General features: G+C 39.4%; 6 protein-coding genes across 6 annotated transcripts; 3 read left to right on the forward strand and 3 right to left on the reverse strand.

Moving 5' to 3' along the window:
* Nucleotides 1–18: 18 nt before the first annotated feature.
* On the reverse strand, nt 19–7,497 carry si:ch73-335m24.2 (protein eva-1 homolog C). Its single transcript, XM_061079514.1, has 8 exons — nt 7,401–7,497; nt 5,018–5,223; nt 4,804–4,927; nt 1,706–1,858; nt 1,289–1,432; nt 1,133–1,204; nt 947–1,027; nt 19–404 (listed from the first exon to the last, which is right to left on the reverse strand). The coding sequence occupies exons 1-8, from the start codon at nt 7,495–7,497 to the stop codon at nt 19–21; spliced, it is 1,263 nt and encodes a 420-aa protein (XP_060935497.1).
* Nucleotides 2,075–4,191, forward strand: LOC133012198 (carbohydrate sulfotransferase 12-like). Its single transcript, XM_061080178.1, has 6 exons — nt 2,075–2,105; nt 2,556–2,693; nt 3,035–3,210; nt 3,302–3,445; nt 3,570–3,880; nt 3,954–4,191. The coding sequence occupies exons 1-6, from the start codon at nt 2,075–2,077 to the stop codon at nt 4,189–4,191; spliced, it is 1,038 nt and encodes a 345-aa protein (XP_060936161.1).
* Nucleotides 7,498–11,069: 3,572 nt separating the features above from the next.
* Nucleotides 11,070–15,537, forward strand: clic2 (chloride intracellular channel 2). The gene is made up of 6 exons (XM_061079515.1): nt 11,070–11,328; nt 12,811–12,920; nt 13,445–13,570; nt 13,690–13,790; nt 14,341–14,522; nt 14,918–15,537. The coding sequence occupies exons 1-6, from the start codon at nt 11,275–11,277 to the stop codon at nt 15,077–15,079; spliced, it is 735 nt and encodes a 244-aa protein (XP_060935498.1). The 5' UTR covers nt 11,070–11,274; the 3' UTR covers nt 15,080–15,537.
* Nucleotides 15,538–15,700: 163 nt separating this feature from the next.
* urp1 (urotensin-related peptide 1) lies at nt 15,701–17,475 on the reverse strand. Its single transcript, XM_061078944.1, has 5 exons — nt 17,373–17,475; nt 17,012–17,140; nt 16,873–16,913; nt 16,642–16,747; nt 15,701–15,895 (listed from the first exon to the last, which is right to left on the reverse strand). Exons 1-5 carry the CDS (start codon nt 17,473–17,475, stop codon nt 15,864–15,866), a joined length of 411 nt encoding a protein of 136 aa, XP_060934927.1. The 3' UTR covers nt 15,701–15,863.
* Nucleotides 17,476–20,001: 2,526 nt separating this feature from the next.
* On the forward strand, nt 20,002–22,859 carry c1galt1c1 (C1GALT1-specific chaperone 1). The gene is made up of 2 exons (XM_061079017.1): nt 20,002–20,116; nt 21,283–22,859. Exon 2 carries the CDS (start codon nt 21,297–21,299, stop codon nt 22,254–22,256), a length of 960 nt encoding a protein of 319 aa, XP_060935000.1. The 5' UTR covers nt 20,002–20,116; nt 21,283–21,296; the 3' UTR covers nt 22,257–22,859.
* A 537-nt stretch (nt 22,860–23,396) lies between these two features.
* On the reverse strand, nt 23,397–26,584 carry mcts1 (MCTS1 re-initiation and release factor). Its single transcript, XM_061079018.1, has 6 exons — nt 26,416–26,584; nt 25,155–25,307; nt 24,957–25,054; nt 24,738–24,871; nt 24,066–24,133; nt 23,397–23,976 (listed from the first exon to the last, which is right to left on the reverse strand). Exons 1-6 carry the CDS (start codon nt 26,424–26,426, stop codon nt 23,895–23,897), a joined length of 546 nt encoding a protein of 181 aa, XP_060935001.1. The 5' UTR covers nt 26,427–26,584; the 3' UTR covers nt 23,397–23,894.
* Nucleotides 26,585–27,505: the final 921 nt, after the last annotated feature.

The raw sequence follows: 27,505 nt of genomic DNA on the forward strand, positions 1-27,505 counted from the left end.
AAAGCTTCAAGACTTCTGTCAGTTGTCGTAAGTTTGAATCTTGTGAATGGCGTAAGGGCTGGAGTCTCCACGAGGCCAAATGTCTCCGTTGGGCAGATCCCTCATCCGTTCCACCCCACGATCGACCATCTCTACCGCCGGCGTGGGGGGGCTGAAGATGTCCGTCGTGCGGTGGGATTTTGTGAGGCGACAGAAGGACGACGTGTCTGAGACATCGTCCTCGAAGAGGTCCTCCATGAGGTCGTTGCGCTGTCTGCGAGACACTTTCAGATCCTCCTTAAGGTCAGAGAACAGATCCTTCACATCTCTGACTAGTGAGGAGCGTACACCAAACAGGCAGAGCAGGAAAACTAGGCCAGCACAGATTCCAGAGACAAAGTACAGAGCCACCTTCTCTGGTAGATCTGGAAGAGAGATAAAAACTGGTTTATTGTAAATGCCGTGCACATCGTACAGATAAAACCAGCTTGTCTAACTCTTTTCCAGGGCTTTCTGAAACACTAATCCACAATAATATTCAAACTTTACACAGATATTGTACAAAACCATCTACAACAACAGCCTGTGGCACGTTATGATAAGATAAGCGTTTATTTGGAAATTAGCCATTTTCTTTTAGTAAAATTATTTATCTGTTTAAGATATCAACAGTACTCAACTAATGCAGAATGTAAACTTACCTTAAATATGAAGAAAATACAACAAATATCAAATAAGGTTTTCAATTGCATTACCAGGCCATGATATCATAAGTTTGACAACATTTTGAAAAGGATTACATGTTCCCTACGAACACTTACATGTGTTGCATTGTATTGAAGGGGATTAAATTGGAAGAAAATGCTCTTGTTAATATAAACATCGGTGGTATGCAAATATATATGTACAAATCTTTAAATCTGATCTACAATGATAAGAACTGTACATGCAGGCCCAGTGCACATACCCCAGATTTTTTCAATGATCTCCAGACAGTTGGTAAAGAGCACGTTTTGAGGCCTGTAGGTGGGGCCGGTGTACCATCCACCTGCAGGTGAGAGCCTGGACTCAGACCATAGACTTGAATAAAAACCTCAGACACCAGTCAAACTCTGCTGCTTTACGACCTGTCAACGCTCAGTCTCACTCTCACCGTGTGTGTAGTCTGAAATCAAGAAAGGATCAGTCGACCCTCGACCCACGTCTTCCAGAAGATACTGGGGAACTAAAGAGAAAACAAGAAATGTTCCCATAAATACTTCAAACCATGTCAACTCGGCCACAAGCAGTAACTTCCCCTGTCACTCACCACAAGTGAAGGACACCCGCAGGTGCTTCCTGGTACCGGAGAAACAGGGGTCACCAAAGGTTTGAGTATCGGCCAGGAGAGAACAGCTTGCTCTCCCATGACACCTGCGGGACACCTTCCTCAGAGCCAGTGCTGACAGACACTCTGCAATCAATGAAGATGGATCAATGAATCATTATAACAGAGAAATAAGTGTTATATTGTTAAAGTATCTGATCAACAAACACTATGATCGAGATATATATACACAGGTTTACCAGAATTAATACTTCTTATAAATAATTGAGCAAATCTCTCATTGATGTAAACTAATATGGATGAATAGGCCACAAGACTTATTCGTTATTCTCCACCATGCAACTGAAGTTTGCTCCATTATTTGGCCATTAGATGGTTAATATGTTCCCTGTTTCAGACCCATGTCGTTGTGTGATCCAGGTTCCTGAGGACAGTAAGGACTTCCATGCAGCAGGTGTCCGAAAGAGGCCGAGTAAATGGCGAGGACGGTCTCATTTTTACACACCAGCTTCAGACGCTCATTTTCACACACAAGCCTTGTGCGATGGTGCTCTGAAAAACAAATGGTGAAAGTTTACCAGGAGGGACAGGAACAAAACAGTTACAGTAGCAAAGCAGGGACATTTGTGCATGTTGTGTACTCATATTGCTGTGATCCTTCCAGGCAGCATGGTTTCTATAAAAAGCGACCAATACAAGCCCATCAAAGATTAACTTGATCGGCCTTTGAAAACTTTTATTTAACAGAATGAACAATCCAATGTACTTATGTTTATATTTAGCCTTGTTGATTTTCTTAATTAAAGTTCTATGTAATCGGCTTTATTTTTGCTTTTTAGGGCCCGAGCACAGACATCAAAGGTGTCTGGTGAGACCCTATTGAAATTGTAAGGATTATTATTATTTGTATTAGTCCTTTATTAGGGCCCGAGCACTGATAAAAGGATTATTATTATTCAGGCAAATGAATTGGCTTTTTGAGGACTTTACCATGCTCAACTTCTTACCAAAATTTGCAGAAAGTTAGAAAGTGGTGAAAATTTACGTATTCTTACGGAATTTTCATTTAAGTTGAAGTGCACTGAGACAAAATCATAAGAATTTGGCTTATATGTATATATGTGGATTTTTGAATTCTTAAAAAAAATGTTAATAGTATTTAATTGGCAAAATAAATAATATGTAATAGTTCTTATTTTTGATCAATTGCTGTATTTTCATCTTTTCTGGTTCATTACCGTAGGCTGACACACAATAAATCCAGCTGCCATGGCACTATGCAGAAGAAAGTTGAAAACCCTTGGATTTCTTGGAACGATTTTTGTCATCATGTCCGTTTACAGATGGGACAGGTTCCATCGAATAATCAATTCAAGTTTTTTAAGATGTAAAATGTGTGTGTGTTAGTTTCTCACTGTTCCTGCTGCATCCTGCTCTTGGTTTAAAATTCATTGTTTGCATTTTGCTCTCCACTGCCTATGAAATGGGTATTAGTACATGGACTGGTAGATGGTGCACATGTTACCTCAGCTCTGATGACTTTTGGATTATCATGTATTACATTTCTTAACCTGACTTAGGCTAAGACCAAGGGAGATATTTGCCCTTTGGCTTGGTTTTGGCCGCATTTCTTTTCTCTTTGAGTAAGAATTCCATGCTTAAGCAGAATTATTTTAGCACTAAACACTTTGTATGACTGAATGTATATTCTGCTTCTTCTTATCACAGCTGAGAGGATGGATATCTTACAGGAAGGGAGAAAACAGCTGCTACAAGAAAACTGTGAAAATGACAAAGAGGCCATTTCTATGCGGAAACGCAGTCTTGAAGATATGAGTGACAGTGAGCTGAAGAACCTTGTTGTGGATGACAAGCATGGCATCATCTACTGTTACATTCCCAAGGTGACACGAACATGAACACACAGTACACAAGATTTTTTAGGAACATACTTTATAGCTAAATGCCCTGCTGGCTGTATACTTTGTCTCTCAGGTTGCATGTACCAACTGGAAGAGGGTGATGTTTGTACTGAAACAAGGGGAGCCATATCAGGACCCTAGTTCCATATCTCGTTATCTGGTTCATGGCCCTGGCAACTTACCTCTTTTAAGCAGCAACCCAAGAATAGAGAGGAAGGTGAGTCCATAAAGTGACCTCAGAAGTATCCTTAAACTTACAAACCAAAAGTTTGTCTCACTATGAGTGGATTCAGTTTCAACACAGTTAGTATGACAGACTGTATTGTATTTGTTAACTACAGGCAAAGCTGAAGCACTACACCAAGTTTCTGTTTGTACGGGACCCGTTCGTCCGTCTCATCTCCGCCTACCGAGACAAATTCGAACATTACAGCTACTCCTACTTTGACAACTTCGCCCAACACATCCAGCATCTCTACGGCAACCAGCCTAATCAAACACACAGGATGGATGAGGTGTCAGCATTAGGCGTGCGCATTTCATTTTATAACTTTATTCAATATCTTCTGGACCCACAGACTGAGGGGAATCTGCCCTTTGAACCTCACTGGAGGCAGATGCACCGTCTTTTCCACCCCTGCCTCATACAGTAAGGACATTTTGAATGCTCCAAAGATCCTTTCCTCTGCGTTGTTGATGGAAATTTACCTAAAGATTGATACTGGTTGGTTTTATTTCTCAGTGGAGACTCTAGAGGAGGATGCTGAACAGCTACTGAACACCTTAAAGCTGCAAAACGACATTAAGTTCCCTCCTTCCAATGTCAACATTACAACTTCTGAGTCTTTGTCAGGCTGGTTCAGAGAAGTGCCTCTTGTGGAAAGGATGAAGCTTTTCAAGCTCTATGAGACTGACTTTAAGCTGTTTGGCTACAGAAAGCCAGATGAATTGCTTGATGGTTGAGAGGAATTCATGAGAACTTCACTCCTCTCTATTTTATTTCATTGTTTTCCTACATTTTAGGAATAATTACCAAATTAAAAGAATTATATTTATAACCTTATGTCTGTCATAGTTGTAGTTGGATGGGATGTGAGTACATCACTATCTGGTGTGTGGTTAGACAAATAAAGTAAGTATATAATAAAGTATGTGTTTTTCAGACAGTACCCAGTGTTTGTGTGTCCCCAGAATAAAACAGAACATAACAGTCAGGACCATGATAAGGAGTTTTGTCACAGATCTTATAGAGAGAAAGAGAGAATAGAAACCGAACGAGATGGACAAGACGTCCTTAAAGTGGAAAGGAACAGCTGATATCTCCAATGATAACTGAGCACAATCAGTTCCTTGATGAGGACATGTGATGTGGTTAAAAGAAAAAGAAAAAGGAATCTCAAGTTTCTATTCTTTTGTCAAACTTAGTCAGGCCATATTCAAGGTCAGGAATAACCTTGCATGCAGACAAATAAGGGGGGGGGGGATCCTCATATTGAAATGCTGGCACCCTGCTCACCATGTGTGAATATGTGTGTTATTCTCCACATGTTTGATATCGGGAGCTCAGTGTCCTACCTGGTCTGCACTTGTAGGAGACGAGGAGATACTTGCTGGTGAGCGGACAGGGGTCTTGTCCAAACACTGCACTGAAGACAGGGATGTGACAGGAACGTCGATCCTGACACTCTGACAACACTTTCTGCGAAACCAAGGAAAAAATGTTGAGCACGCTCACTTGAAGAGTGTGTCACCGACACACCCACTTTACATTCATCTCCCAGTGACATACATCTATAGCAACCGGTGACATGCACGCTGTGTCCTCCTCCACACTCGTGTTTGTGTTTGCAGAGGGACATAAATGCTGGTAAGGCACTCGTCGTCCATAGAAAGCAGACAGGATGGCCACAGACGTCCTGGAGGGACACTCGATGACGAGCGTGCTCCCTTCACATGCATGAGCCGTGTGGTTCTTCAGGATTGTGTGAAGATATCCTGAAAGAGAACATGCAGGGACATACCTTTATAAATGTTCAATAGTTTATGAACACCACACTTATCAAGCTGGGATTTAATTTGACAATTTAATGAAAAAAAAGAAAAAAACAAATCTAAAATACAATGTTTTGACTCATTCAGCAGCCAGAAACACACAATTTCTACTGAATTGAATGTTTCTATTTCCCTTTCCACCCTATCAAATGTGTTGCACTTACAGGTTTCTTTGCTTCCAGCTCATCCATAGAAACCTACTCCAGGAGTTTTGAGCCTTATGTTTAATCATTGGATTACTTTATTGCTGTGGAATGAATCCCTGATAAACCCGTTCGTTAAGTCTGTCTTTATAACCATAGTGTTTACAAAATACATCTTCCGCCGCAGGCTGGAATATATTTCTACCACACCTTGATTAAAAAGCCAAACTACTAAGTGCTATAACTAAGTGCCATTGAAGTGCTACTAAATTGTTAGGTTAAACTTTTAATCAAAGGTATAGTCAGAAGAGGTGTGTTTTTAGTTTGCCGCGGGAGATGTGAAGACTTTCTGCTGTCCTCATGTCAATGGGGAGCTCGTTCCACCATTTAGGAGCCGGGACGGCAAACAGTCATGATATAGTTGAGTGTTTAGCAGTGAGGGAGCAACAAGCCGAATGGCCGATGCAGAGCAGAGTGGACCGGCTGGGGTGGGAGGATTGACCATGTCCTGGATGTAGACTGGACCCGATCCGTTCGCAGCCAGGACGCAAGTACTAGTGTTTTGAAACGGATGCGGGCAGCCACTGGTAACCAGTGAAGGGAGTGGAGAAGTGTGAGTGAATTTAGGTTGAAGACCAGTCGAGCCGCTGCATTGTTGATGTTGGCAGCGTGAGAGTACAGGAACGTGTTGTTGGCGTTAAGGGAGAGTTGACTGCCGGGTGTCACACCTAGGTTCCTAGCAGTCTGGGTTGGGCCAACACAGTGTTGTCAAAGGTAACTTTGGTAACTACTGGCACTTTGTAGTTTGGCCTTTTTTAAGCTAATAGTTCGTAAATTATTCTTGCTCTTCTGGGTTTGTACCCTCATGGTTGAATGCACTTATTGTGAGTCGCTTTAGATAAAAACATTGTTCACTGGACTTGAATATTTTAAATGTCAATAAAAAGGTGACAAATTTGAGAGTTCTCCAGGTATAACAATTGCAAAGCAGCCATACAAACCCAGTGAATAGTCACCAATGTGTTGCTATTAATAATACAAAGCCTGATATCCAATTTCTAACACAGCAATTAAATGTGTCACCTAATTTAATTTAAATTAGGTGACACATTTAATTTAAGTTTGATTTATGTCAGTGATGCAACAAGAGTTTCATATCTGATCTATAACCAAAAAGGCTGTTATTTACCCACGTAAGTGAAGTTTAACTGACAAGTGCTCTGCTATTATACACTTGACAGAAACATCAATTACGTAGCGTGACATAATAGTAGGTTATAAAGTGCTCCATTGTTCACATTGCATTTTGTATGCGTGGGTGTAGCTGAACTCACAAACATGCACGACAATGAAATACAGACACTGAAGTCAGTCTACCCTCCCATAGGTGTTCCTGTACGTGCCCATACATATATATGTGTGTATGTGTGTGTGTGTGTGTGTGTGTGTGTGTGTGTGTGTGTGTGTGTGTGTGTGTGTGTGTGTGTGTGTGTGTGTGGGTGTGTGTGTGTGTGTGTGTGTGTGTGTGTGTGCAGTTTAAAGCTTCGTGGAGCAGATGCGAGACAGTACCAGGCGCTAACTCACAATGAACTATTATTAGGCCCCTGTGAGGCTGCAGCCACATGAGGTTAGACTGAGAGATACACTGTTCACAGTATTAGTGTCTAAAATAAAAGCTACTTTGGCTTTTTGTCTGAATAGATCATTTGTGACTAGAAAGTTATGTGAGAAGTCCAACAATCAAAATAGCTCAACTCATAAACTCAACTCAACTGTAGGTTATCTATCAGTGAGGGAGTGAACACCACCCTGGTCCCTCAGACTGAGCTGCACCAGCGGTTTGCAAAGCAGGATGTGCACATAATGTTGAATGTCTTCCTCTGCAAAACTGTCGCAACCTTAAAAGTAACAGCTCAGCATTTGGGTTTTCTCCAGAACAGGAACAGATATTGATGGAAAAAATAACCGAGCACTTACGAGAGAAGTCGGGAGCTGCGTGTGCGGTGTTTGCTCTCAGAGTCAGGAGGAGAGGTAGGAGACAGAGAGACCAGCACAAGCTCCATGGTACTGTCATCGTGCGTACCCTGCATGACGGACCCCCGGCGTTTGTTGTAATGTGTTGTTGTGCAATTGACTGCCTGGGAGATGGCGATCAGTGGGTCAATGGTGCCATTGTGTTTAAAACCGCCCTCCTTTAGCAAGACAATTCCAGTGCTGCTTTGGCTGCGCTTGAGATGAGAAATCAGATGCTGATGAATTTACATCTTTCTTTGAGCGTATATATACAATGCTGAAATAAAGTTAGAGAAGTTGTGAAATTAAAGGCAGAAATCTCCTGCACAGTATCATCACTTTATTTATTTAAACAGCAGCTTTGTGATGGAACTTTAGCCATTAGACTCTCAACATGAAACAGAAACATCTTCGTTGAAAGTGTTCTGAGTTAAAAGGTTTGATAATGAGAGGCCGCCAGCGTATTGCAGGGCCAACGTATAGAGACAGTTTACACTTACATCCACATCTACGAGTCAATTTAACTCTATATCGACATGTCTATAGACTGTGGGAGGAAGATGAAGTATCCGGGGAAAAACCCACGTAGACACGGGAGAGCATGCAAACACCCCACCGAACTTTGGAATAAGGAACCTTCTTACTTCCTATTGAGAGAATTAAAAAATGTCTGTTGTAGAAAGGGGCCTGTTTCAGGAGATGTATTTGTTGGAGCCTTTTGTTGATTAATTAGAGTCACTTGATCTTGAACCACCGGGTAGTCAGGTTAGCTTTTTCCCCTAAAATCCCCCTCATCACCAAGCTCCTGCTTTGCACTTGACTCACGGGGGAGTGGCGGGGGAGTGGCGTGGACCTTCTCATCATCATAGAAAGAAAGTAAATAAGCCATCTGAAATTTCCCAACATGTTGAACTGTGTATTTAAGACCTGATGAGGATATCTGACCTTCGTGGGTGTGTGTTTGTGTGTGTGTGTGTGTGTGTGTGTGTGTGTGTGTGTGTTGGCAAAATCAAGACTCATTGTCATGGAGACGTCAACAGCGAGAATCCTGTTTGTGGAGATAAGGCTCTTTTTTTCCAGGAGGTCACTTCCAGCAGCTGTGTGTGGCCAGTGGAGATATGTGTATCTCTCGCCATGAGACTGGCCCCTCCTATCTTTTTGTCTGTGGAGGAGGAAGTTAAAGACCAATCGGGTCACGCGTTTCCAGAGCTGCCAGCTATTTCCAGGAATTAAATCTGAGCTCTTCACTCTGCCAGAATCTACTGGTTTCAGTTTACTAGAACGGTTGGGATTAACCTTAGTTTCCCTTTAACGCATCCTCTCAACGCATTGTGAGGGCTGTTGTCATACCAACCAAACACTGACACATAATACATGTGAAATCACTCCCTGCCGCTGAGCGCAGGACATTATCAGTAACTGCAGCCACTTGTGAAGGTGAATCAAAATGAATTTCTGAATAACAGCCCAGTCATTTATCACACACACTCAAACACTCCCTTCACAGCAGTGGACGTAATAATGTCGGCTGATAATCTAACAGGAGAAGCCATGGTTTTAATCATGTGCGTAGGAGTGACACTCCCACTGTACACGCCAGTAAAACTCCACCTACGGTCCATTGCAAGTGTCAATTTAATAAAAAGAGTAATTTTTCATTAAAACTATCTGCTCGCTGTTTTAGTTCTCGGGTCACCTCCTTGACATTAGTAGACATTTCTTATCACGGTTAAATGTTTTTCATAAAAATTTCCAAGATGTGTTTGGAATTTCTTAAATGATGATAAAAGATTTGTTCTCCATACTCCCTCTCAGTTATATAAATTCCCTAAATTCTCTAAAGATAAATGGGGTTGGTGTATTGCACTGGTCTTGTTTCAGTAAAGTATTGCTTTTGCCAAATTCCTTCTCGTGTGTTGCATTATCTCACTGGTGTTGTGGGTCATGTTTCTTTGAGGAAGTCTACACCGCAGCGTGGGGATTTCATAATAAAATGTCCCTTTTCCAATTTACTGTAAGTGATATATTTACTAAAAAGCATCAAAATGACCTAGTCGCCAAATCTCTGAGGACATGGGGTCATGAGATGATAGAAAACTATCAGATACAGACATGTGACTCAAAATATCCCTTGATCATTTGAAAGAATGAAGACAAAACCCACTTAGACCTGCTCTATAGGAACAGTAGAGTAGAGAATAGTGTACAATAAGCTAAATTTACACTACTACATTCTGTAAGACGAACTCTTCTAATATATATAGTAAGTTAAATCTGTGTTTCTTCAGCACTAAGGAATAGGCTACACAATGAAAAAAACTTATCATGAAATTAACAGGCGCAAATAACTAAAATATTGTGACATAAAAAGTAGTTCAATACTTGTAAACTTCCATTTTTTCATAATTAATAAAGTGGTGACTGATTGGAAAAGACATGTTCAATTAAATTGTGCAAAATACAGAGAACTAAACAGTGTATGTATATGTACTATGCTATGTATGTTATTCTGTTTATTGTACCTAATAACAATGCTTGTATAAGTTTCCAAAATCCTGCAGAGTATCTTGTAACTAAATTTCAAATAAAGGTAATGGAGCATAAATTAATATATATTTAGAGATATATTGTGAGGTAAAAGTATAAAGTAGTATGACATTTATGTGCAAACAATGGTGAAGAAAACACCACACTGTAAACAAAATTTCATTACAAGTGAACATACTGCATTGAAAACGTAACAAAATTACATAAGCGTATTATTATAAAAGTGTTGATCGATAAATCTAAGAAAAGTAAAGTCAAAATAAAAGTATTTGATGGAGAAATTTATCACTAGAGTTATAGTATTAAATACCACATTGCTTAGATTAGGTTATTTTAATGATTTTATGTATTATTTTGTAGTTTTTTTTCAATTATAAAGAGCCACGTTTTATAACATGATGCTTGTGTAATATGTAAAAGTTTTACAAATGTAGTGGAGTAGAAGAATGAAGTAGCATAAAATGGAAATACTCAAATAAAGTACAAGTACCACAGATTTGTTCTCAGGTGCAATACTTACTAGTACATAGTTAATTTCCATCACTATCAATATCAATACCTACTTACCTATCTGTCAACCACTTATTAATCAGCCATAAAAAACATTTAGCTTTTTTCTAAAAACTTTTGTTTTTCATATGGCAGCGAAATAGACTAATAAATCATTATATGTGTCCAGGTGTTTCTTAACATTCCTATAGCCAAAGCCAATCTATTTTTCGTTATTAAGTCACACAGATGTGAGACTGAAAGCTACTTTACAGGAACTAAATTAGATTAGGTGTTGCCAGCGTTTTCCTGAGTCCCTCAGGATACAGTGGCTGCTTTGTATTAAACCATGGCCCTCCTGTGAAAAGTGTCCCTCCATTACTCCTTTCTAAACCATCTCACAGTGTTGGAATGTGAGTGGCCGTAAATGAAATTTGTGTTTTGAGTCACACATCGTTATCAGGGGCTGTATATTGCAAAATGCAGACCGGGGCTGCTATTTTAAGCTCTTTCCTCATAGATTTTGGCTTGTTAGAGTGTGCACCCCGCCCATTCCTCTGGAGCCTCCCTCTCCTCATGCTGGTGAAGTGTGTTCACAGAGATAGCCTCCAAGGAGCCCTGAGACAAAACACAAGCAGCAGTGAGGTGTTGGACTCTTTCTCCTGACATCCACGACCAGAGAGGCACTTGAAACCAGAGCAGCGTTTGTGCAGAGGCACCAATCATCAGTTTGTTCTTCAGCTCTGTGGATATTTCAGGCTTTAACTGGAGTTAGAAAGAGTGAACAGACTTTTCTAAGAAGATGGCACTTCGGCAGAACTCTGACAAGGAGCCAAGCATCGAGTTGTTCATTAAGGTCAGTGGTTTCTTTTCAGTTTCTCTATCGATTTACAAGAAGAACTATGGCATTTCAGGCAAAGACCCAGCAACTCTTGAATTCTTGACTGTGCTGCTTAGATGTCACTGTTTCATGAGATGTTATCTAAGGAAAATACAAGAAAATCAAGTTGTCACAAAAGGGTTTGCTTCTCACTTAACAAGTATTAAAAAAAGGGCAGAGATCTACAGTGAGTAAAGCAACAACAATCAGAGGACAACTCTCAATTCGATGGGTCTCCAGATACCAGATGTTTGAAGTGTTTGTTTTCCTGCTGAAGGTCACAGCGTGCTATTTTTTTTATCAGTGACTTATGGCCTTCGACAGATGGTCTACCTTATCACCGTTATACACCCAGGAGGAGCGAGGATCAGGCAGGGTGACTGGCCCCAAGCCTGGGCCGGACACACCCACTTTTACTCATGCGCACAATCGCACACACTAAGAACACTCAGAGTCAGCGATCCTACTTATTTGTCACCTCACAATTACATTTACTTTTAAATTATCTCTCGTTGTTTGCTTTTTAACTGTTTCCTATTAAATTTTTCATTTTTAACTGGTAAAGCACCTTGTAGCTGTTTTGAAAGGTGCCATATAAATAAAGTTTATTATAATTTTTCTAGTATGCCATCACAAAAATGTACTTGAATCTATGTTTCTTTCTCTGAGCACAATTTTTTTTTAGTTGATGGTAGCCATGCAGAGATATGGTGCTTTAGATAAAATTGGATCAACTGAAATTAAAGGCAATATAGAAAGTATGTTATGTGATTTTAGATGTTGAACGTTTAAGTTACAGTCACTTTAAGGAATAGTTCTCCCAGTTTGGGAATTTCATCGCTTTCTTTCCGAGAGTTAGGTGATGAAATCAACTAAATATGAGTCCAGTACAGACTTTTCTTTTGTCTCTTTCCATATATTAAACACTAGAGAGACAACATAGTCAGCTGGCCAGATTTGAATCGTGATGGTGGCATCAATTCACTTTAACAACAGGAAGGTGGATTGTTCCCAAAATGTCACAATTTCTTTGACATCGACATATTGAAAAATTATAGTTCAAAGCTGGAGCCTTGAGAAAACCCATGAGTTTTGTTGTAGAGGTTTGAATGTTTGCTGAAGGAGGAGCGCACATGTTGCTGAGGGCATCACATCCATTGTTTTCCACCACAACACAATGGCCGCTATTCCCCTACGGGGAGGAAACTGGCTTTAAATATCCCAGACACTCCTCTCACTTCTTTATCAGCGTGGAGACATGCTGTATATTTGTGGTTCATTATTTATAAGATAGTTCTTGGGGCCTTTCTAACCTTTTATTGATAGAGTGGCGAAAGCATGAAATGAGGAGAGAGAGCTGGGGAGATGTGCACCAAAAGGCCCGGGCTGCTGCATGGAGGCCTCAAAAAACTCAGAAATACTGACTTCATTGTCATCATTCATTTTCCTGTTTTCCAGGCTGGACATGACGGCGAGAACGTGGGGAACTGCCCCTTCTGCCAGAGGCTCTTCATGGTTCTGTGGCTGAAAGGAGTGAAGTTCACAGTGACCACTGTTGACATGAGGAAGTAAGCACCTCTCCTCTGGCACTAACACTTCCTGAGCATCTGGTCGCGGGGACTTTCACACAGAACACTGTATAAGAGAAATTGAGACGTTATTTCTTCTGTAACCCAAACCGTGTCTCACTTGTCAGGTAGGCTCTCTCACTAACTGAGGGCAGAGGGAGGGGCCTGTAAACTCAATATGTACAAAGAGCTCAGTGTCGCCTTCAGACAAACACAGTCTTTAATTTAACCTTTTTATTGTTTGAATTTCTCAGCTTCATTGCCGGTGTGCAAATAAGACCAGCAAACTTTGAAAGATTACTAATAATTCCATGATTCAGAAAACACACAGCCCCTCCCAGCGCAGTGTTGTCATAACTAAACCTACAGCTTACATTGAAATGAATCCTACACACCACATCTGACAACCCCCATAACCACAGGCTCTGTTTTGACATGTTCATAGCAATCCGATTGTAGAAAACGTGAATAAATGTCTCTCTGTCCACCTCTCTCCCTCTGTCCGTCTTTCGATGTCTTTCCAGGAAACCAGCAGAGCTCAAGGACCTGGCCCCGGGGACCAACCCTCCGTTCCTCCTCTACAACGGCACCCTGAAAACAGACTTCATCAAGATCGAGGAGTTTCTTGAACAAACAGTGGCCCCACCCAGGTAATGCTTGTGTGCTTAATCCTTTTTGCAAATAATGAAGAGTGTAATTTAGTGAGCGCTGATTCTCATTGCAAATGTTTACTTTGTCTTTTCTCCTCTTCCCCCTCCCCCCCTTGCAGGTACCCTCACCTCAGCCCGCTGAACAGAGAGTCCTTTGACGTGGGCGCTGACATTTTTGCAAAGTTCTCTGCTTTCATCAAGAACAGTCCCAATAACGCCAGTAAGACCAGTTTCTGTTCATTCATTCAACTCGCCTCACGCCTCACGATTTTTTCATTTGTTATTTCTAGTGGTGGAGAATAACTCTATTTTGTGACTATTTGCATTTTTAGATTTTATAGAATGTATTATTAGACTCAATAGTTTAGTGTTTTGTTAATGACAAACAATTTTACATATAAATTATAGGCTTCACCTTATAATATTTAAATGCTGCTCATCTGTTAGCCCATGAGTAATTAGAATCCAATCATGTAAAATCAATAGAAGTTATAAGGCTCTCTTATAGGCTGTTTAACTTGTAACAGTAGAAGTATTCAATGCTAATGATACTTTTACTGAAATAAGTGATTAACATTCCACAACTAACCATAACTTCAGATACATTTCAAATAATTGTAGGAGAGTAGCAAGCACAATATTTCCTTCTGAGTAAGTGCCATACAATGGAAATACTCAAGTAAAGTGCAGGTGCTTCGAACCTTGCACCTACAGTGAGTATAGTTGAGTACTAAGTTAATTTCCTCCACTTTCTGTTCCTGATCGTCCAGTGCAGGAGAGAAATCTGCTGCGGGAGTTTAAACGTCTGGATGATTACCTGAACTCGCCCCTCCCAGAGGAAATCGACCACAACTCCAGTGAAACAGTCGGCGTCTCCAAGAGAAGGTTCCTGGATGGCGACCGCCTCACCTTAGCCGACTGCAACCTGCTGCCCAAACTCCATGTCATCAGGGTGAGACACTGTTGCTATTGCTACTGTTCATCCCTGCTGCGGTGCTGTGTTATTTGTTCTTCTAGTTAAAGTGTTGAACTAAGACTCGTAATGTTAAAAGACAGGGGAAGTTCATAAATATAAACAGCACATTTCAAACACAGAGGCAAGTTGTTTGTCAATACTAATCAGAACTTTGAGCAACTTCTGACATCATTTAAACATCTGATCAAGGCCCCAAAAGATACAATTCTCCAGTAATAACCAGAAAAGACTGTTCTGAATGAGACAAATATGTATTACGAACATTACAGCTTGAGGGACTATTCTAGTAGACCTCCATATAAAAACTATGGTTTCTACTATGTTTCTTTGAATGCTTAAATTTGATTTTCTTTTATTTCCATTGACTCCAGGTCGCTGCCAAGAAGTACTGCGACTTTGACATTCCCGCCCAGTTCACAGGTGTGTGGCGATACCTCCAGAACGCCTGCGAGAGGGAGGAGTTCAAACAGACTTGTCCGGCCAACATCGAAATCGAGAAGGCTTACCTAACCGTGGCCAACAAGAGGAAATAAACTTTTCTTCTACTCTATATAATTCATACCCTGTTTTCCCCCCAAGTATAACCGTGCATTATGAGCTGTAGAGGGCGCTACAACCTCCGAGAGTAAACTGTGGCAATCAATCAGACACTTTTGATCTGTTGTTGTGGTATGAGAAAAATGTTTTATTGGTTTTATGTATTGAATATTTATCCGTAGTCGCCCGAAGATAAATGGTATTTTTTATGCCAAGTTGAAAAGGCCAAATGTGCAATTGACTGTTGATGTAACTTAGCAGTATTTTTGTTTATAGTGTAAATATATATATTTTCAAAACTTGTAATGATCCAGACACCATCCAATAAATATGTGTATGTTTGTGTTAGACTGAGCAGCCCCTTCACAAACAGTTCATTTTTAGATAAAATTATTATTATTATTATATTCTGTAAGTTTGCAATGTCACAATGATTAAAAAACACCAATCATCATTTTTGTTGATTTGTGTGTGTGTGTGTGTGTGTGTGTTGACCCGTGCCATAAAGCTCTGTGAAATGAAGAATTTATCTTGCATGTAATTTTCCTTCCTTATCCTAAACAATATATAGTTAAAAAAACAAGCCACACAAATAACACATCCGATGTTCAAGTTTAATTTCAGCCACAAAAAAACACAGCGTTACTTCTTCAAAAATATATTTTCTCACGATCAAGTTCATGTGATGGATATAACGTTTGGAGGAAAAAAGAACTGTTGACAGAGAGTGACGGCGTTTGCGTCCTGGCTTTGGCAAAATCGTCCTGCGGCTGCTGAGCTCTAGCTGGTGACGCAGTATTTCCAGAAACACGCTGTCAGGATATCAGACGTTGAAAAGTTAGGAACAAAGCCAGGAGACGTATGAAATCCATTAACACAGTGCACATATTTTATATATTCATCTTTATCATTATACAAATACACGTCTATTCTATGTCTGCCTCTCCGCTGCTTTTTTACTTCATTTATTCTCATTTCTAGTTGAGTGATACATTTTGTCCAAATCCATTAAAGGAAATTCTATGATTTAGATGCATAGATTTATGTTATTTATTCATGTGAACTTATCAGATGTAATATTCCAGTGTACTGGTACCTCTGCTGTTCCATATTTTAACACTTTACTGCAAGTATTCCTCCTACATGTTATGGTTTTTAAGCAAATATAAAGGTTTTTAGTAAAGCTGCAGTATAATAGATATTGATTATATAGGAAAACATAGTGGTAATAATGAAAGAAAAAGTACATCTTCATAGAAATCAACAAATACTCTTACTTAAAATGTCCCTATTGCTGCAAACAACTACATTATAGTATGTGAGCTTCACTTTATTTGAGAGTTTTTTTCCTGCAATTTCACTTCTAATAAAAATAATTCTACTTGAGCAGAATATTCTCATCAACAAGTCTTAGTTTAACATCCTTGTTTTTAGATCATTGAATTATAATAAATGAAGCCCTGGTCGCATCGTAAGTGTTTTGATGTGAACTCACCTCAGGACTAAATGCCTGAGCCCCTCATCAGTGATGGTTTACAAGGAAACTCAAGTCACTCACCTCTTTTGTTTGTTTTTGGCAAATTCTGCTCCGATCTAAGAAAACCCTGAGAGCGAAGCTTGTCGGCCGCTGCCATCTTCAAGACCACTTCTTTCAGGCCGTCTACCTACCAACAAGAGAGGTGTTTGTACAGGTGCATTGAGAGATCACACAATATGATGATCAGCCTCACTGCATTGGCTCAATGCAAGATATAGTTTCTCATATGATCCATCGTGTTATCAGCCTTACCATGTTGGCAAACCTGTCTTGTTGTGCTAAATCTTTAGTCCCTGAGGGGAACATGAAATAAAACATTATTATTTGAAAATCATTTAAAACTTATTTGTACTCAAATATCTAATTTTAAAATTGCATATATTATTTATACCTTTATTCCAGGAGTCTCTGCCTTCATTGTGCTGCATAAGCAGAGGATACATGTCATTGACTTCTCTCTGCTCCCCATCAGCAGTGTTTGGCCCATCCTCGACCTCTGATACTAATTTCTGAATGAAATCTGTTTGAAATTACAAAAAACATTCTTATCATTCTTTCACTAGGACGTCAACATCCCTTGAGTTTAGCAGATATTTTCAGAAAATGTATTCTTAAAGGTAAATCAACATCAAGATAATACAACAATCAATAAGTCTCGAGGGAATAAAATGAACAGAATTTTGCTGAGTTCACAGTACGTTCCATCATCAAGTTACTCAGCACAAGAGGAAGAAAGCAGTTCAGAGTCTCACCTGCCTGTGGCTCCAGGTTGGTGTCAGGGTACAGTGGTAGAGCATGTGTCCGTCTGGCAGAACAAACCACAGCTAGGAGGTAAAACAAAGCCAGAGAAATCATGGTGCCTCTGTCTGTGAAGGGTCAGTTTTGGACGATACCTCAGGCCGACTGAGAACTTCACTTATATACCCCCAGAGGCCATCCATCACAATCTGATCAATACACTATCATCACACCCAGTCTCCGTCTTAATGGTTTGGACACGATGGATCAGGCGTCATAGATGCAATTTAGGAGACCCTGTCAATTCAGCCAGAGCCTATCTGTGCTTGTACAGAGAGGCCTAACAAATGTTTGCTCTGCAGCAGTAATCAGCGGCTGTCCAGAAAAGCTCTGATGCTTTATGTCTGACACCATTTTCTGTTCAAACGTCTCATCGCTCATGTCTGAGGTCACAGAGCCGGTGGAAGTATGTAACTGTGGGTTTCTGCGTCATTTGGAGTGAATCACTTTTCTGACGTAGTTGTTGCGACGGTCTATGGGTGACATTAGTCTGAAGTTAAAGGTAAAGGCAAACTAATATTTCTTGTTATAGAGCAAAATAGTTCTATATCCACAATAACGTGCTGTTTGAATATATATTTCTCTCTTCATTTTTGTATTTACTCATTTACTCTTATTTACTTTCATCCAAAGGGACCTACAACTGAGGGTTAACACCGAGGTGTATTTTCTTTTCAATTTTCATTTCTACATTTAGATCAAAGTATAGACGAATGTTTCACTCTGATGCACTAGGAGAACAAATTCAAACATTTAGGGCGAAAAAACGACAATTCGAACGCAAATTGTTGAAAGCGTCGTGCTTCTTACACTGTGCTAACTATTCATGTCCTTACTTCTTTCATTATGACTATTGTGTTTCATTTGTTCTCAATGTTAATTTTTTTTTTTTAAATGCCGTGCTAAATTGCTGGTGTGGAAGAAAATACAGATTATGTAAAACATGAAGGATGAACTAGTCTGCAGTCATGGTGGTGGCTCTTATGTGGATTCTGTAGCTAAATGCTAACACATCTTCGTTGGAATTGAGGGGAATGTCATTAAAAACATTAGGTCATAAACTAAATTGTGTCCAAAACTCTAAAAGTCCAAAAGTAGTCCGAGCTGTGGCTTTCAATCAAACTGAGAGTTGACTGATGCTCTTCAGAGGAGCAGCCGGTGTCGGGTGATTTATTCGTCTGTCTTCACATCTCTGCTAAGCAAACAACGGCATTTGATGCATGTGGCTGCCGAGCAGTCAGTGAGAGGAGGCAGAAAAACAGCAGTAGTTGGTTTTAAGGTCAAACAGTGACTTAAAAACGGACATATAAATAACACAAATAAGAAACAATAAAAACAAATAAATTATAAATGGGGGTAGGCCTACTGCCGAACCACGGGCTAACGCTCCGTGTCTTGCTCTGTCCTAGCCTGAAATGTTTCCTTTTGTCCAACCAATTTCCCAGAACACTATATTATTTGATTTGCTTGTTTCCCTGTTTTTATTGGCCACGTTTTTGTTTGTTTGTTTATTATGCAACAAACTAATGGAAAATTACTACAAAACTTAGTGGAATGATGCGATGGAGATCAGGGAAGACACCATTAAAATAGCAGACTCTGATCAGGGTGTGGATCCAGGACTCTTTTTTCTTTTTCCTTAGCATTGATTTCCCAGTGAATAAGTCCTGGATCTTGATGACAAAAATCAGGCACATTTAGGAAACTAAAATATATGAGTGTAGCTTGATTAACTGAAAAACTCTGTAGATATACTGTTGCTGCCATTATTACTATATACTGCTTTTATATTGGTATAATTACTATCATATGTATATATTATGTTATATTATATACTATATATACTGTACTATTCTTATATACTGTCTAACAATAACATTACCATCATATCATCAGTACTATTAACATCATCTTGCCACTGCACCTTACCTACCTATTTTATTTTATTTTATCTTGTGCTTCTGTTTTTTATTCTTTCTACCTCAATATTTTTTATTTTATTCTATTGTATTGTATTTTATTGTATTCAAATATACCGGCTACTATGACAACTTAATTTCCCTTCGGGGATGAATAAAATACTCTATCTATCTATCTATCTATCTATCTATCTATCTATCTATCTATCTATCTATCTATCTATCTATCTATCTATCTATCTATCTATCTATCTATCTATCTATCTATCTATCTATCTATCTATCTATCTATCTATCTATCTATCTATCTATCTATCTATCTATCTATCTATCTATCTATCTATCTATCTATCTATCTATCTATCTATCTATCTATCTATCTATCTATCTATCTATCTATCTATCTATCTATCTATCTATCTATCTATCTATCTATCTATCTATCTATCTATCTATCTATCTATCTATCTATCTATCTATCTATCTATCTATCTATCTATCTATCTATCTATCTATCTATCTATCTATCTATCTATCTATCTATCGTTTTCAGGGAGGATTTCTTCCCTCTGCCCCACACTCCAGCTCAGTAGGTGGCGGTAATGCGCCTCAGACGGTAGGTGCCATTAAACTAAACGAAGAACAATGAGTAGAACCAGAAGAAGAAGAGGAAGAACTAGAAGAACTAGTTATGGGAATGCTGCTCCGCTAAGTTGATCATTAACAGTGGCGCTTGGGGTCAGAGCAGCAGCAGGACAGATCTAACTCAACCAGGAAAGGTAATACTTCTCCTTTCTCCGACTCGGTGTGTCCCAGGTGGAAGTGATATGATAGTGGACAGTCAGTGCAGGAAGCCCTCGGTTAGCCTCACGTCCATAGACTTCATCCACAGCCCTGAGAGCTGGAGGATTCCTCAGCCTCCGGGACCGAAGCTCGGACTCTGGACTTAGTCGACGTGTCATCGAAACCGTCTACGTTAGATGTAGATGTGAGCTACTCCCTCGCACAGCTACACACAGTGAAGACATGTTGTGGGACGAGGTGGACATTATCTTCTCCGGCTTGATTACAGCAGCCAGATGTATAACCCTAGACCAGTCGTCACCAGCCTGTTCGAGCCTAAGATCACTTTAATTCCAGACCTAAGCCGGGATCTACCACCCTGGTATCTCCCAAACAACCCACTTAGCAGGGTCACATCATGTGATCGATATACCAAAGGAAAGGCAGTGCAACTTTGTTTATTCAATGCACAATCATTTTTACATATAGGGTATATTTGAGTATAAGATAATAAGTCCTTTTATTAGTCCCGCTATGGGGACATTTGCAATGTTACAGCAGCAGAAGACATTACATGGGTAGCGTACAGTACTTGGGTGAAGGAATATACAGAAATATAACCCATTTGTTTCTGTCATAAATTTGTCACTTAAACATTCAAACTCAGGTGAAAGATAATTTTCTCTCTTCCGCAATCGCTATACATAAACCACAATGGGTATCTGTTCATCCACACTTACCGGACCTGTTTAAGAACACTTCTGAGTCATTCATTTATTATACATTATGCACTGATTGTTATCAATAGACAAGAGGAAATGCTTCTTCATACCATTGAGGAACTAAACCGCATATTTATGAAGTGTTCACAGGAGATATACCAGCATTTCTAACATTGGATTGAAAAAACCTTACCTGCTTTTTAAAATAAGTCATCATTCATAACCGATGTGATTCATTTATTATGGACACTGATAAGCATTATTAACCTCTAAACCTGTACCTCTTGTCAAACTTGGTTTACCTGTGCAGCAAAAAGTTGAAAGACAGGGAGACCATGTGGATCATCAGGGCAGGGAAGAAGTTCAACATTGTGGTTGTTTTACATCTCACAGAGGGAGCATGCAACAGCCACAATAATGTGTTTTTCGTATTTCTCCAGTGTCTGCTGCCAAAATGGTGTCTGAAGGAAGCTCCTTTGTGAAAGGGATGGCCATGGGAGGCCTCTTCTGCTTGGTGGTATCGCTCCTGAGCAGTTTCAGCCCCAGTCAGAAGACCAGCACAGAGGAGGAGCACCACCACCATCATCACGTCAAGGCCCCGAGTAAAGACGAGTTGAAACAGCTCTCTGACGCTCAGATGCAGGAGTTGAGCAAACAAGTCCAGGTTTATTGCATTGTCATGGTCCAGCCAAAGTTGCTTGTTTATTGGGCGGCAGCGCTAGACACCTGGAGCAAGCACTGTGATAAGCCTGTGTTTTACACCTCAGAGGACTCTAAGGCACTGGAAGCAGTAGACCTGAATGAGAAAGATGACTGGATGAGGTTACGTAAAGCTCTGAAGCATGCTTATGAGAACGCTGGAGACCTGCGCTGGTTCTTTTTGGCGCAACCCACCACGTTTGCCATCATCGAGAACCTGAAATACCTGGTGCTCACTAAGGATCCCAGCGAACCCTTCTACCTGGGCAACGTTATGAAGTCAGGCGAGCTGGAGTATGTGGACTATGAGAGTGGCATCGTTCTCAGCTACGAGGCTCTGAAAAGGCTGGTGCATGTGTTTCAGGATGAAGACAAATGTCCCGAGAGAGGACGTGCCCTGTGGAAGATGAATGATGACAAGCAGCTGGCAGAGTGTCTTAAATACACTGGTGTGTTTGCAGAGAATGGAGAAGACACGCGTGGGAAGGGCCTGTTTAACAGCAAGAGCGTCCACACCCTGATATCAGACAGCATGAAGGCCAACCCCAATAACGTGTTGGAGGGCTGTTGCTCCGACATGGCAGTCACATTTACTGGGATGTCACCAGGTCAGATGCAGGTTATGATGTTCGGAGTTTACAGACTCCGTCCTTACGGCCACGATTTCCAAGACGTGTTAGCCTTTTACCCTCCTGAAGGCTCAAACAATGACTAGAGACTCATTCCTTGAAACTGGATATGGATTTTTTTGTTGCTTTTTATAATGGCAAAGCTAGGTTTGGGGAGATGGTTTTCTTATGCCTTTGGTAAAACTTGATTCTGAGTTGGAACAACTCTTTTATGTATATTTGTACATTTTGCACTTGGCACAATCAGCACCCCAATTCGTTATGGTGTAGGTAAACAGTCGATGGGTGTGTCGTCCTTTTGAATGAAGATAAAACTGGGAAATAGAACAAAACCTCCAGATAATACAAATTATCTGGAAGTTTTGGGTATTGTCATTTGTTATGTATATAAATGTCTTTTTGTCGTCTTAAAGCTGCATTAGTTGTTAAATACTGCTGTTTTGAAACTATTTAATTGTTTTCAGTGATTTGTTCTCTTTATTATGAATTACTATCTGTGAGAATACAAACTAAAACTTTTTAAAGATTTTACTGAAATACCAGTCAATATTATATCAATCATGCCGGAGCCTTGCCTAATAGAAAGTGAAGTTTCAGTTTCTCACCATGGTATGCTGGGGTTGTATCCGGATATGAAGAACTTCACAGCTAAATTGTACTTTTTTGTAAAATTAAATGAAATCAATATATGGAGTATATTTATTAATGTGAAAAATCATTGCTACCATTTTATATTCTGCATTATTTACCAGGGGTAGTAGTGGATTGTGATTAAGTACATTTACAATTATATAATAAGTATTTCTACTTGGTTTCCCATCAACGAAGTGATAGTATCAAATAATACAATACAATCTGAAAAAAACTTTTCCACACCATGAATACTTTTATATTTGAGACTTAAATTTGTATGCAGGACTAATAATTAATATAAGAGTACCTTTTAGATTCAGGTATCTCGAGTTCTTCTTCCATCACTGGTTATTTCCTCACAGTCTATGGAACTGTTTTAAGGGCAGGTTTTATTGATACCCTATTCAAATATGCATGTTTAATTATATCAACAGTGAATAACACTACTGACTGTGAGGGATCATTTGTATAACCCTTATTGATATAAACGGTGTGGAAAAGTAAATTAGAAAAAAATTAGAAACTCTTGTCTAGAATAAAACAGCAGCTTAACAAGCTACAACTTCTCTGAAACTAACAAAGACAAATCAACACAACTTTAACATGATTTAATTGTTTTGTATTTGGACAATTGTATTTTCCTCCAGTAGTGAATGTTTCTTATTAATTGGTGACTGAGTTAAAAGAGCAGATCAGCCACTTTAAGCTGTCAGTGATTGTGTAACTTGACGAAAGAGCAGATAACCAGTCTAACAAGTAAAGACTTCCATTGCCAGTTCCTTAACAAACACTCTCATGTTGGCAGTGCAAACAATTTAAATAAAATAGTTCACTCTTGTCCTGTGTATTGCTAGTCAGAATCTAAAATCACAGGCAACACAATAACATGAGCATCTTTAATTGGATCCAATGCAAAAAAAAGAAGAAGATCTTTCTCTTATTTGTGCATAGTGGCGATTTGATTCAGAGCCTCCAGCAGGTTACACGGCTAAGTCCAAAGGTGTAAACAGTTGACTGGCAGCTCATGCCCCACTGTCAAGAGCGTCATGGTGTCCGGGCGGGGGAGGGAGGGCTTGTGTGTGTTGATGTCATCATTTATACGTCTTCATGTGCCACAGTCCGTCATTCAGATAGTGAACGTTCTCAATTCCGATTCCCTTGTTGACTTTTTCTCTACGTATATGGATAAAAACACAGATTCAGATTGTGTATCACAAGAGCAGCAACGTAAATATTGAGTCTATAAAATACTTAAGTCTTACATGCTTTCTGCAGACATCTTCATAACGCCGACACAAAGTGCATGTTGCTTACCCTCAGCCATTATGGCCTGCGTCCACTCGTTAAAGAAAACCTTTAAATGTAGTTGGTTGTCACAGTATCGACTCAATGCATCGGGTGGTCACACCTTTTAATATTGTACCAATGTGAAATGAACCGATCAGAGTGAGTGCCAGTGTGTAGATGAAAGGGAAAGAGTGCACGTACCAACAGTTGTACGCAAGCTCCCTCTAGTGGTACAGCAGAAGAGTGTGTTTCTCTGTGTGCACGCTGTTACTTTTCCCTCAGGTTCTGGGATCATTAATAAGCTTCACAATTATTTAATACAATCAACCACTCATGACGTTGAATTTAACTCGGGACAAACGTGATTTCCACACTAGAGTTAAGTTGGAGTAGGCGGAGCCAGATTTGACGGAGCCAAGTCTACATGTGGCTGACAACAGTCAACAGTGAATAGTTTGTTTCTTATTAGGAATAAACATTCATCTTGAATAGGTTAGGCCTACGCTTCTGTATTTTAACATTGGTCATAACAGTAGTACATGGAGAGCCTGGTGCATGGTGTAAAAGGTTTGAGGGGTTACTGAGTAGTTGCCCTATTGGAGTTCAGGCCTTGCCCATGATGTGCAGCATCATGTACCAAAGGATACAACTACTGTGTTGGCTTCAGACGGGTAGAGCTGCGCGCCTGGTGACGTCAACCCAGGGCACATGATGTTGGCACCACTTAAGACAAATTTAATGGCTCCTTTGTCTACTTGCTGGTGAGGAAGAATGAAGGGATCTATGAAATGAAAAAGGAGTTAGTGATCAGTGGGAGAATGTTAGAATGTCAACAGTTAACAAGCTGGCATTCGAAAATAATTTACATTTATGCAACAGTCTGAGGGTCGGATAGAATGGTCCATCTCTCTGTCTGAAGAAAAGCAGCTCTCCATTCACTGTCAGGATTTCAATGTGCTCATGGCTGGAAGAGAAAAAAAGAAAGAAATCGACATAATTCACTGTCAAAAGAATTAAAAAGATATTCTGTATGAAACACAGATGAGAAAAGCGATAAGTCATACCATCTCACTATTTTCACTGGATCCTTTTTGGGCATTATGTGATTGAGCCATGACTCGATATCAGGAAACTGGTTCAACAGCTGCTTTTTGATATCTTTAATCACTGACGTTTTCAGCTGGATGCAGTTCGACACATTCTCCTTATCATCAAATCTGAAACAAAGGACAAGACATGTGAGGGAGAGGCCGTGACATGCATGAGATGCAGGCGAGAGCTGCGGAAAAAGTTAAATGGAACTTTACAAAAAGATTGTTGGATTGCGGTTTTTGAAGAAACGATTCCATATTATGGAATCCTGATTTTTTTTAAAGAGGAAAACTGATCAAGCTCTGTAAGGTGTAATATAGGTCAACATACATCGGCAAACCAAATATACAGATAACAAGCATAATCATTTCACAATGATTCAACAGTGTATTAAATACAATGTGGAAATAATTCAAATGAGGATGTTTAAAGCGAATATCAACACCTGAAGACACTGAAGAGGTTGTGCGTTTACTATTTTTTAAAGATTATTATTACACTAAATTCAAGGGACGACTACAGCCACTGGTCATTTGTGATTTGACATTAAATAGAAGTTGATAAGCTTGTAGTATTTTGTGCATTGTAGATTAACGCACCAGCACAGCTCTTCTGTGATTCCGGACAAATATTATAATACATATAATACTTTAAAATAGTACGAGATTATGTATACACTAAAACATCATCCTTGGGGACAATGGAGGCTCCGTGATTGAAGACATTTTACTGCAACAAAAAAAAGTGCATTTGCTGATAGAGCTATTACAGAGTTGAATATGAAACTTGAACATGACGTATTTTTCAAACTATGGTTGTGATACCTCCCTTTAAGTAAAAGCTCTAAATTCTTCACTACCTAATGTAATGTAACGAGTAGCTTCTTACAGGAGGGGACGAGGAGTGTCAGTCAGTGATCATGAATTTAAGGAGCTACGTGAATCTGTAAAGAGGTTTCTGTTTGTTTCCTGTTTCTTTGGATGATACGACATAATTCTGATTATATGATGCAAGTCGGGGCTGAATGGCACAGACACATTCAGCTTCTCATCTGCCTAACATCAAACACAATAACAGAGGATTTCACCAAACATAAACATCCATGTCCACCTGTCTGATCGACTTCAGTCAAAAATCTAAACCAGGCTCAGAAACACGACTTCTGATTAGTTAGCATTAGCCACCTAGCTGCGGCTAGCTAACGCTGTAAGGTGGAAATAATCAACAACGTACTTTTTAAACATCCTCGTTCTTCACCGTGGCCGTTTCCCTCAAAGGTGACGAAGCTGGTTGCGTGTGAACTGTGTCAGACTGAAAGCGATAAACCAGGTAAACAGAGAAAGTGATCGTCCTCCACTCAGACAGAAGCTACAGCAGCAGATCCACGCCTGTTCCACGGACAAGGGCCAGCAACTGTCTGACGAGTTGCGTCATTTTACGACAGTTTGTGGCTTGACACGGCAGATCCAAACATTCAGGTCCTGATGATAAAGTGAAATAGAAAATTAAAGACCATGATTCCCATTGCACAGCCTCTTAGGCACATTAAATCAAATGTGTAGATATAGATATAGAAACATTTAATATATTAAAACACACGTCACACAGCTCAAACATATTCAAAGGTATTTTAGTTGCTTAGTTGTGATTGTGAGGTGTATTGCTTTTATAACATTTTCGCTTATGACACAACATTTATAGTTCAGTGTGGGATTATGATGAGATTATGGAATTTGAATGTTTGGTTTTGATGAGATAACCGGGGAAATTCATTTGTTTTAACGGTACATAGTCAAATGACTTAGGCAAGATAAAATGTGAATGTTTAAAAAATAATAAGTAGGCAATACATTTTTTAAAATAGAAATACAGAGAGTATGTACATGATATACACCTTCCACGACAGATGTAAATGGTATTTGTCGAGACACATACTCTGGTAAAGTGCAGTAGATATTTATTTACATTAGTATAGTTTGACTAAATAGTTGTATACTATATCATTTGTATAAGTACATAGTTTTACTACATATACTATAAAGTTATACGTATATAATAAATGTATGATATATAGGTAAAAATTGACGATAAACTACAGTATAAAGCTTACAATATATAATTAATCCAAATATTTAAAAAACTTTGTAACCTTGACGTGTGTTTGTGTATTATTTATTTTATTACCTTTTACCTGTTTGTGTGAATTTTAAATGGTATGTTAAGTGTCTTTGATCATTGAAAAATGTGTTAAACAAATAGGGTGTATTGTTTTTATAAAATTTTCACTTATGACACAACATTTATAGTTTAGTGTGAGATTATG

Source organism: Limanda limanda, chromosome 10, assembly GCF_963576545.1.
Source record: "Limanda limanda chromosome 10, fLimLim1.1, whole genome shotgun sequence".
In the NCBI taxonomy this organism is placed as follows: Eukaryota; Metazoa; Chordata; class Actinopteri; order Pleuronectiformes; family Pleuronectidae; genus Limanda; species Limanda limanda.

Bases quoted from the DNA above. Each gene is read 5' to 3' on its own strand.
- si:ch73-335m24.2 (XM_061079514.1), bottom strand. From the start codon at position 7,497: ATGACAGTACCATGGAGCTTGTGCTGGTCTCTCTGTCTCCTACCTCTC. The intron at 5,224-7,400 runs GTAAGTGCTCGG...GTTCTCTTTCAG, and splicing joins CGCAGCTCCCGACTTCTCTC to GATATCTTCACACAATCCTG. The intron at 1,205-1,288 runs GTGAGTGACAGG...TTTTCTCTTTAG, and splicing joins GCGGGTGTCCTTCACTTGTG to TTCCCCAGTATCTTCTGGAA.
- mcts1 (XM_061079018.1), bottom strand. The intron at 25,055-25,154 runs GTATGACTTATC...TTTCTCTTCCAG, and splicing joins CCAGTGAAAATAGTGAGATG to CCATGAGCACATTGAAATCC. The intron at 23,977-24,065 runs GTAAGACTTAAG...CCATATACGTAG, and splicing joins AAGATGTCTGCAGAAAGCAT to AGAAAAAGTCAACAAGGGAA.
- c1galt1c1 (XM_061079017.1), top strand. From the start codon at position 21,297: ATGGTGTCTGAAGGAAGCTCCTTTGTGAAAGGGATGGCCATGGGAGGC.
- LOC133012198 (XM_061080178.1), top strand. From the start codon at position 2,075: ATGTTTATATTTAGCCTTGTTGATTTTCTTA. The intron at 3,446-3,569 runs GTGAGTCCATAA...TGTTAACTACAG, and splicing joins ACCCAAGAATAGAGAGGAAG to GCAAAGCTGAAGCACTACAC. The intron at 3,881-3,953 runs AGGACATTTTGA...GATTGATACTGG, and splicing joins CACCCCTGCCTCATACAGTA to TTGGTTTTATTTCTCAGTGG.
- urp1 (XM_061078944.1), bottom strand. From the start codon at position 17,475: ATGATTTCTCTGGCTTTGTTTTACCTCCTAGCTGTGGTTTGTTCTGCC. The intron at 16,914-17,011 runs GTATAAATAATA...TGTTCCCCTCAG, and splicing joins CAGAGACTCCTGGAATAAAG to GGACTAAAGATTTAGCACAA. The intron at 16,748-16,872 runs GTAAGGCTGATA...TCTTGTTGGTAG, and splicing joins AAGACAGGTTTGCCAACATG to GTAGACGGCCTGAAAGAAGT.
- clic2 (XM_061079515.1), top strand. From the start codon at position 11,275: ATGGCACTTCGGCAGAACTCTGACAAGGAGCCAAGCATCGAGTTGTTC. The intron at 13,791-14,340 runs GTAAGACCAGTT...CTGATCGTCCAG, and splicing joins GAACAGTCCCAATAACGCCA to TGCAGGAGAGAAATCTGCTG. The intron at 14,523-14,917 runs GTGAGACACTGT...CATTGACTCCAG, and splicing joins CCAAACTCCATGTCATCAGG to GTCGCTGCCAAGAAGTACTG.